Genomic DNA, 9,970 nt, shown 5'->3' on the forward strand with positions numbered 1-9,970 from the left:
CTGTATCTCTAAGGCAGGTTTGGTATTGGCCATGTGACATCTTTGAGAGCCTGTGGATATAGAGAGAACTTTGTTTTAGATTCATATTTTCACTGCCTTACCGTTTTACTGTATCACTTTGAATACCTCGTTTCCCTCCTCTGTGCTTCTTTTTTCTTTTAAACCTGGATAATAAACTGCTGATTATCTCCTTCTTTTCTAAAGTGACTATAAGAGTAAATAAGGAAATTCTGACTTTAAACTCAGGAGAGCTAAAGTTTTTATTATTACCTGTAGTTAGAAACGCTCATAAAGTCACAGCAATAAAGTGTGCTGTGTAACTTCCCCTGTTTTTCTTGCAGGTTTCTCCTATTTCTGTCTTAAGCAAGATTCAGTATTTATTTCTAGCCAATCTCTAGTCCAAGTGTTCACCACATATTCATTCATTCAGCTCTCTCAGTACCCCTTGTGAAGTAGGTTTTATCATCATCCCCATTTTACAGCCCAGGAAACTGTGGCGCAGATGTTAAATAACTTGCAGAGCCACAATTTGAAAGGAGACAGTCTGGCTCTAGAGTCTCTTATTACCCATGATATTATGTAGAAAGAAAAAATATAGGTTGAAGGTAGAAAATAATTACAACAGTAAAGTAAACTGGAGGGAGAACATAAGAGTCTGATGGGGATAGGAGAAGAAAAAGAAAAAAGCATGGAATTTCCATATATGAATACAATGGAAGCAATAGAGAGAGAAACGGATAGTTCTTTAAGAAGGGGAGAAGAGATACATTAGGAGAACAGTAGAGGACAAAGGGTAATATTTCCTCCTCAGTTCAGTTCAGTTCAGTCGCTCAGTCGTGTCCGACTCTTTGCGACCCCATGAATCGCAGCACGCCAGGCCTCCCTGTCCATCACCAACTCCTGGAGTTCACTCAGACTCGCATCCATCGAGTCAGTGATGCCATCCAGCCATCTCATCCTCGGTCGTCCCCTTCTCCTCCTGCCCCTAATCCCTCCCAGCATCAGAGTATTTTCCAATGAGTCAACTCTTCGCATGAGATGCCCGAAGTACTGGAGTTTCAGCTTTAGCATCGTTCCTTCCAAAGAAATCCCAGGGCTGATCTCCTTCAGAATGGACTGGTTGGATCTCCTTGCAGTCCAAGGGACTCTCAAGAGTCTTCTCCAACACCACAGTTCAAAAGCATCAATTCTTCGGCGCTCAGCCTTCTTCACAGTCCAACTCTCACATCCATACATGACCACAGGAAAAACCATAGCCTTGACTAGTCGGACCTTAGTCGGCAAAGTAATGTCTCTGCTTTTGAATGTGCTGTTTAGGTTGGTCATAACTTTTCTTCCAAGGAGTAAGCGTCTTTTAATTTCATGGCTGCAGTCACCATCTGCAGTGATTTTGGAGCCCCCCAAAATAAAGTCTGACACTGTTTCCACTGCTTCCCCATCTAGTTCCCATGAAGTGATGGGACCGGATGCCATGATCTTCGTTTTCTGAATGTTGAGCTTTAAGCCAACTTTTTCACTCTCCACTTTCACTTTCATCAAGAGGCTTTTTAGCTCCTCTTCACTTTCTGCCATAAGGGTGGTGTCATCTGCATATCTGAGGTTATTGATATTTCTCCCAGCGGTCTTGATTCCAGCTTGTGTTTCTTCCAGTCCAGCGTTTCTCATGATGTACTCTGCATAGAAGTTAAATAAGCAGGGGGACAATATACAGCCTTGATGTACTCCTTTTCCTATTTGGAACCAGTCTGTTGTTCCATGTCCAGTTCTAACTGTTGCTTCCTGACCTGCATACAGATTTCTCAAGAGGCAGGTCAGGTGGTCTGGTATTCCCATCTCTTTCAGAATTTTCCACAGTTGATTGTGGTCCACACAGTCAAAGGCTTTGGCATAGTCAATAAAGCAGAAATAGATGTTTTTCTGGAACTCTCTTGCTTTTTCCATGATCCAGTGGATGTTGGCAATTTGATCTCTGGTTCTTCTGCCTTTTCTAAAACCAGCTTGAACATCAAGAAGTTCACGGTTCACGTATTGCTGAAGCCTGGCTGGGAGAATTTTGAGCATTACTTTACTAGCATGTGAGATGAGTGCAATTGTGTGGTAGTTTGAGCATTCTTTGGCATTGCCTTTCTTTGGGATTGGAATGAAAACAGACTTTTTCCAGTCCTGTGGCCACTGCTGAGTGTTCCAAATTTGCTGGCATATTGAGTGCAGCACTTTCACAGCATCACCTTTCAGGATTTGAAACAGCTGAACTGGAATGCCATCACCTCCACTAGCTTTGTTCGTAGTGATGCTTTCTAAGGTCCACTTGACTTCACATTCCAGGATGTCTGGCTTTAGATGAGTGATCACACCATCATGATTATCTGGGTTGTGAAGATATTTTTTGTACAGTTCTTCTGTGTATTCTTGCCACCTCTTCTTAATATCTTCTGCTTCTGTTAGGTCCATACCATTTCTGTTCCTTATCGAGCCCATCTTTGCATGAAATGTTCCCTTAGTATCTCTGATTTTCTTGAAGAGATCTCTGGTTGTTCCCATTGTGTTATTTTCCTCTATTTCTTTGCATTGATCGCTGAAGAACGCTTTCTTATCTCTTCTTGCTATTCTTTGGAACTCTGCATTCAGATGCTTATATCTTTCCTTTTCTCCTTCGTTTTTCACCTCTCTTCTTTTCACAGCTATTTATAAGGCCTCCCCAGACAGCCATTTTGCTTTTTTGCATTTCTTTTCCATGGGGATGGTCTTGATCCCTGTCTCCTGTACAATGTCACGAACTTCCATCCATAGTTCTTCAGGCACTCTATCGATCAGATCTAGGCCCTTAAATCTATTTCTCACTTCCACTGTATAATCATAAATTGTTCAATAGGGTTTGACTCTGCAACCCCAAAGATGGCAGCATGCCAGACTTCCCTGTCTATCACCAACTCCTGGAGCTTACTCAAACTCATGTCCATCGAGTTGGTGATGCCCTACAACCATCTCATCCTCTATCATCCCATTCTCCCCTAAGTCTTTCCCAGCATCAGGGTCTTTTCAAATGAGTCACCTCTTTGCATCAAGTGGCCAGGTGGCCAAAGTTTGGAGTTTTAGCTTCAGCATCAGTCCCTCCAATGAATATTCAGGATTGATTTCCTTTAGGATGGACTGGTTGGATTTCCTTGCAGTTCAAGGGACTCTCAAGAGACTGCTCCAACCCCACAGTTCAAAAGCATCAATTCTTCGGCACTCAGCCTTCTTCACAGTCCAACTCTCACATCCATACATGACTACTGGATAAACCATAGCTTTGACTAGATGGACCTTTGTTGGCAAAGTATTGTCTCTGCTTTTTAATATGTTGTCTAGGTTGGTCATGATGTTAAAGCTGAAACTCCAGTACTTTGGCCACCTCATGTGAAGAGTTGACTCATTGGAAAAGACGCTGATGCTGGAAGGGATTGGGGGCAGGAGGAGAAGGGGACGACAGAGGATGAGATGGCTGGATGGCACCACTGATTCAATGGACATGAGTCTGAGTGAACTCCGGGAGTTGGTGATGGACAGGGAGGCCTGGTATGCTGTCATTCATGGGGTCACAGAGAGTCGGACACGACTGAGCAACTGAACTGAACTAGATGGGTCATAGCTTTTCTTCCAAGGAGAAAGCGTCTTTTAATTTCATGGCTGTAGTCACCATCTGCAGTGATTTTGGAGCCCCCCAAAATAAAGTTTCTCACTGTTTCCATTGTTTCCCCATCTCTTTGTCATAAAGTGATGGGGCTAGATGCCATGACCTTAGTTTTCTGACTGTTGAGTTTTAAGCCAACTTTTCACTCTCCTCTTTCACTTTCATCAAGAGGCTGTTTAGTTCTTCCTCACTTTCTGCCTTAAGGGTGGTGTCATCTGCATATCTGAGGTTATTGATATTTCTCCCAGCAGTCTTGATTCCAACTTGTGCTTCATCCAGCCCAGCGTTTTGAATGATGTACATAATCTGTGACTAATTAGAATTCTAAGGTAGAACTCAGTGTATTTAGGATTCAGAATTTGAACACAGACAGGTGTTAACTATGTTTAGGGAAATTGCAGTGGAGAAGGGGAAAATGATATAAAGAGTATCTTCTTTAGGAATTGAGTATGGAAGTTTTAATCCTTGTTCTGGTTCATGTTAAATATCACACCCCATTTATTTTGCAGATTAGATTTAATTTCAGTGTAAAGGTAAATGGAATCCTCTCCGTGGAAATCTTTGGGTAAGTCCTTAATCCCTCACTTAAGTTTATGCAATGGGTCTACAGTTTTTCTGTTATTATTGTCCTATTTCCAGTGGGTTCACAGTTTTGATTTCTTGACTCAAAGTCACTTTGAAACTTATTTTCCAAGACCCCCACATTTTCTTATTCTAGATTAGTTTTTAATGAATAAGTAGATTAACCCTTTCATGCCTTTCCTTTTCACTGGACCATTTTCCTCATGGTTGTGTGTGCTCAGTCACTCAGTTGTATCCAGCTCTTTGTGACCTCATGGACTGTAGCCAGCCAGACTTCTTTGTACATGGAATTTCCCAGGCGATGTAGTGGGTTGCCATTTTCTATTCCAAGGGATCTTCCTGACCCAGGGATCGAACCTGTATCTCTTGAGTCTCCTACATTGGCAGACCACTGTGCCATTCCCCTTGGTTAGTGAAGTGAAAGTCACTCAGTTGTGTCCAACTCTTTGCAGTCCATGGATTTCTCTAGGCCAGAATACTGGAATGGGCAGCCTTTCCCTTCTCCAGGGGATCTTCCCAACCCAGGGATTGAACCCAGGTCTCTCACATTGCAGGAGGATTCTTTACCAGTTGAGCCATAAGGGAAGCCCAAGAATACTGGAGTGGGTAGCCTATGCCTTCTCCAGGGAATCTTCCTGACCCAGGAATCAAACCATGGCCTCCTGCGTTGCAGGCAGATTCTTTACCAACTGAGCTATCAGGGAAGCCCGTTCCCCTTGGTTAATTGGTTACCAAATTTCAGTCATCTCTGGAATTGGTACTAATGAGCCAAAATTTGTATCAGGCAGAAATTGGTCTTAGAGTCTTTGAGATATGGCTTAGCTTTTCTTTACTTTGCAGGGCAGAGAATGAACCTGCTTTGAACCTGTCGAATGGAATTGCTCTTGTCGTAAACTGTCAGCATTACCTGAGGTGAAGGGGAAACCTTGTTGTCCCACTCCATGTTTTACTCTTATTATGAGTATGAATGTAGGCAGAAATTGAAAATGGTCTCAGTTGTCAATTCTTAGTGCCAAGAATCAGATTCTCTGTAAGAAAAGTGAAAGTAAAAAAATTTAAGCTATCTGTATTGAAAATTATTATTATTCCTGGCTCCGGGATGTATTCTTATTTACCTGAGGGCAGGCATGTTCCTTCATCTCTCCATGCCTTAATTTCTTCTGTGAATGAATCAAAACAAACTCTGCTAATTCTGATTCCATTTAGGCATGAGAAGAGAGAAATGACTTTAAAAGGTTACTTGCACTCTTGGGTAGAGAGATACTATGAATACAAAGGAATTCTTTGTATATTATTGTTTGTGTATAAGCATTTTACATAGGCTTAGAAATCATCTTTGTTCCCACCTCCACCTTCTTCAGACTACAAAAAAAAAAAATCCATGGAGGAGGTGGAAAATAAATGGAATAGAACCCTGTGCTTTGCCTTCCTGTGCTATCCAATTACTGCAGAATCCAAAGTGAACATGAATTATAGCAAGACAAAGCCTAACTTATGTTTAAGTCCAACTAATTTATTCTTTCTTCGGTAGTTTCTGCCTCTGCTTATATGCCCTGAATCAATACTGGCAGCCATAGGGCCTTAAGGCTTAAAAAGGCTGCCTGTGGTTTCTCAGTCTGTTTTCTTACTCTTGCTCAAAATTACCTCTCCAATTAGAATATGTTTATTCTTTAATATTTGCAGGAAATAAAACCCTCATCCCATATCTTTCTTTAGTAATCTTCTAGCATCATACAATCCCTGCAGGAAGACAGCTTGCTATCATAGATTTACTGAAAGAGTTTAAGCCTCTAAGCCAGTGTTTATGGACATATTTCCCCAGGTGACCTGATTAGTTTAGAGAAAGGGGGAAAGGTTTATTAATATTTCTTTTCTGTTTATAAAAGAGCTCTCAGAAAGTAAACAAACACCAGATTTCACAAGATTCTTTCTAGGAGTGGAAGATGTTTCAATTTTTTCTCATCACTCCTACCAAATAGTAGCCTCAGACTTCTTCAGCGGAAAACGCAGCATGTGTAAAAGCAGACATCTAAGAATCACTAGGCCAGTTTTAGGCCATTTGACTGACCCATACCCCATCTCCACCATGCTGGTCTTTGAATTATCTTGGAAACTTCTGCTTAGAACCACAGAGTAGTTTTAGCAGAGGAAATAGACTTTTGAGAATATAAAACTGCCATTAACGGGAGCAAAAGCAGGAGCCACGCTGCAACTCCTGAAATGCCAATTTGTCTACTTTTTCCATTGCCTGTGATTCACTGAGTGGGACACAAGTTACTTATTCCAGCAAAATTTATGTGGTGGATTATATGGTTATGCATATGCTAGAGGTTATAAAAAGAATCTTGAATGCCCTTTAAAATAATTTCTTAAGAAGGAAAAAGGCTAAATTTGTCTTACCTGCTTTTTTTTTGACAGTACACCAAAATTTGACACAACTGAATTACCTTGCAGCAGAATCCATCCTGTGCTGGGACATCCAGTAATGCTCTTCATCCCTGATGATGTGGTGGGAATGGGCTTGTTGGGAGAGCTGATGCTGACTCCAGCCGTGGCTCTGTGTCCTTGCCCAAAGGTCTTTTCCAACCAGCTGAACAGGATCTCTTCCATTTCCATATCCTTTTGATGACAGAGTCCATCAAAATTTTCAAATTCCTTGTCTTTGAAAATGGATTTTTATATTTCAATCCTAGGAAAGCCGCTAGCATATAAACTCTGTATGTAGAAGCTGGTATGAATTGTATAAAAACAAAAACCCAGTATGAAAGCTAAGCTTGCAAATTTGTTCAAGAAACTTAAAACTATAAAATATGACCCACATGCCACCCGGTTTTCATATGGTCCAGTGTGACTGGAGCAGGAGTGAATGATGCAAATAAGAGCAGTGAGGCTGGAAAAGTAGTTTGGAGTTGAATATTTTGGATCTTGAGTGCCACACTAAGGAATGTGAATTTTATTGTGTGTATAATGGGAAACCGGTTAAAGTTTTAGGAATCGCCAGCAGCCTTGTACAGGGTGGGTGGGAGAGAAAAGTCAATAATCACTAAGTACATAAGTAAGTGAACTGGGTGAGAGATATTAAGTGCATGAATTAAAGGTGTGATGAGCATGGAAAGGAGAGTTATCACTGGAAGGAATCAACAAAACGAGGTAACCAGTTCACTGTTTGGCAAGGGAGAGATTAGGGGCAAGAAGTAGCTAAAGTTGCTGTCAACAGCCCTATATGCAGAAGATACAGGATGGATATAGATATATGGAGATATAGATATATGGAAACAGAAAATAGATGGGGAAGGATTCTTGTGGGGGTGATAAAAAATATCCTAAAACTGATGGTGGTGATGGTTGCACAACTTTTTGAATATACTGAAACCAATTTAATTGTACACTTTAAATGGGTGATTTGTATGATATGTAAATTAAATCTCAGTAAATCTGTTGGAAAAGATTTCCATGGATGGCTGACAGAATAATGATGCTGGCAACAAGATGAAAATTATAAATAGCAGATCTGAGGAGTAAAGAAGATTAGTTTAGCTTTACATATGTTGCATTTATGTTGCCCGCAGAACATGTTTTAAAAATAGCCATATAGAAATTTTGGTCTGGAATTTGGAAGTGGTCAGATTTTTAGAGATATAGAGCCTCAGTGTTTTTTCCATAGGTGAGTGAGTATGGTATAGTATATGCTATGGCTAGAATATGACACAGGAGTAAACAAGTATATTGTTTGAAGGATTCTCACACTATATGTGTGTGAACTTTAAGTGATATTTACATTTACTATGAATACTGCTCTCGTTGAGTTTAAATCTATCTCCGTCTTACCCGTTTTCTGCTTGTTCCTTGTATTTTATTTTCTTTTCCTTGAAGGCAGACTGGATAAGGTATAGTTGTATACTATAAAACCTAAAGCAATCCCTAAGTTAATACCACAAAGAGTTATAACTAGTAATTCAAAAAGGGGAATAAAATGGAATTATTAAAAATACCCAATCCAAAATAGAATCCAAAAATAGAAAAGAAGAAAAAGGAAATAAAATACAAGGAACATACAGAAAATACATGACAAGATGATAGATTTAAATGCAACCGTAACAGAATTCATATTAAATGTAAATAGTTTAAACAACCCAATTAATTAAAAGACATTCACACATCCTGACTCTTCAGATACACCACTCTTATTCTGAGTTTGCAACACTTCAAAGCTCCCTGGCTCTAAACAGCGAATGTGTTGGCCTCAGCTCATGTGTTAACACGTTGAGTTTGTGACGGAGACTTCACTTATAGACACTGCCTCCCTTTGCTCTGTTGTGACTTTCAGTAATGTCCCCGTGCCCACTGGATTTTAATCTTCACACTTACTGCCTCCTGTTTACCTTATTAAAAAGAGGATTAAAACAGAAAGATGAAGGAAAATATATATTCTGGGCTTATTAGCTTTGGTCCAGGGGGACAAAAAAAGCTTACGCAGTGGTTCTTAACTGGGTACTTTTGCCCTCAGAGGACATCTGGCAATGTCTGGAGACATTTTGATCCGTATGACTGGAGGCAGAGGTGATACTGGCATCTAGTGGGAGTGGGTAGAAACCAGGGATGCTGCTTTAGCATCCTATAGTGCACAGGACAGCCCCACAGTAAAGAAGTGTCTGGCCCAGAGTGTCAGTGTCCCAAGGTCGAGAAACACTGGGTTATAGGGAGGGTGTGGGTGGGACTGGAAAGTCAAGGGGAGGAAACCATTTTAGGGGCCTATCTTTCTTAGTCCTGGTTAGAGGGTAGGTTGGAGAAGGTGAAGCATTTCCTTCTCAATCTGAACGTACTCATCAGTCAGTTCAGTAGCTCAGTCGTGTCCGACTCTTTGCGACCCCATGAATCGCAGCACACCAGGACTCCCTGTTCATCACCATCTCCCGGAGTTCACCCAGACTCATGTGATCAAGTCCGTGATGCCATCCAGCCATCTCATCCTCGGTCGTCCCCTTCTCCTCCTGACCCCAATCCCTCCCAGCATGAGAGTCTTTTCCAATGAGTCAACTCTTTGCATGAGATGGCCGAAACTCTGGAGTTTCAGCTTCAGCATTATTCCCTCCAAAGAAATCCCAGGGTTGATCTCCTTCAGAATGGACTGGTTGGATCTCCTTGCAGTCCAAGGGACTCTCAAGAGTCTTCTCCAACACCACAGTTCAAAAGCATCAATTCTTCGGCGCTCAGCCTTCTTCACAGTCCAACTCTCACATCCATACATGACCACTGGAAAAACCATAGCCTTGACTAGTCGGACCTTAGTCGGCAAAGTAATGTCTCTGCTTTTGAATATGCTATCTAGGTTGGTCATAACTTTTCTTCCAAGGAGTAAGCGTCTTTTGATTTCATGGCTGCAGTCACCATCTGCAGTGATTTTGGAGCCCCAAAAAATAAAGTCTGCCACTGTTTCCACTGTTTCCCCATCTAGTTCCCATGAAGTGATGGGACCAGATGCCATGATCTTCGTTTTCTGAATGTTGAGCTTTAAGCCACCTTTTTCGCTCTCCTCTTTCACTTTCATCAAGAGGCTTTTTAGTTCCTCTTCACTTTCTGCCATAAGGGTGGTGTCATCTGCATATCTGAGGTTATTGATATTTCTCCCGGCAATCTTGATTCCAGCTTGTGTTTCTTCCAGTCCAGCGTTTCTCATGATGTACTCTGCATAGAAGTTAAATAAGCAGGGTGACG

At 41.2% G+C, this 9,970-nt stretch overlaps 1 protein-coding gene across 1 annotated transcript in view; it reads left to right on the forward strand.

Annotated features, from left to right (window-relative positions):
- CUNH11orf80 (chromosome unknown C11orf80 homolog) overlaps positions 1-9,970 on the forward strand; it is an 88,743-nt gene that overhangs the window by 50,991 nt on the left and 27,782 nt on the right. Inside the window, exons 6-8 of the mRNA XM_040255207.1 lie at positions 4,183-4,238; positions 5,096-5,167; positions 6,674-6,878. Of these exons, the coding sequence (XP_040111141.1) occupies positions 4,183-4,238; positions 5,096-5,167; positions 6,674-6,878 (333 nt within the window). The remainder of the gene's footprint in view (positions 1-4,182; positions 4,239-5,095; positions 5,168-6,673; positions 6,879-9,970) is intronic.

Source organism: Oryx dammah, unplaced genomic scaffold, assembly GCF_014754425.2.
Source record: "Oryx dammah isolate SB20612 unplaced genomic scaffold, SCBI_Odam_1.1 HiC_scaffold_15, whole genome shotgun sequence".
NCBI lineage: Eukaryota > Metazoa > Chordata > Mammalia > Artiodactyla > Bovidae > Oryx > Oryx dammah.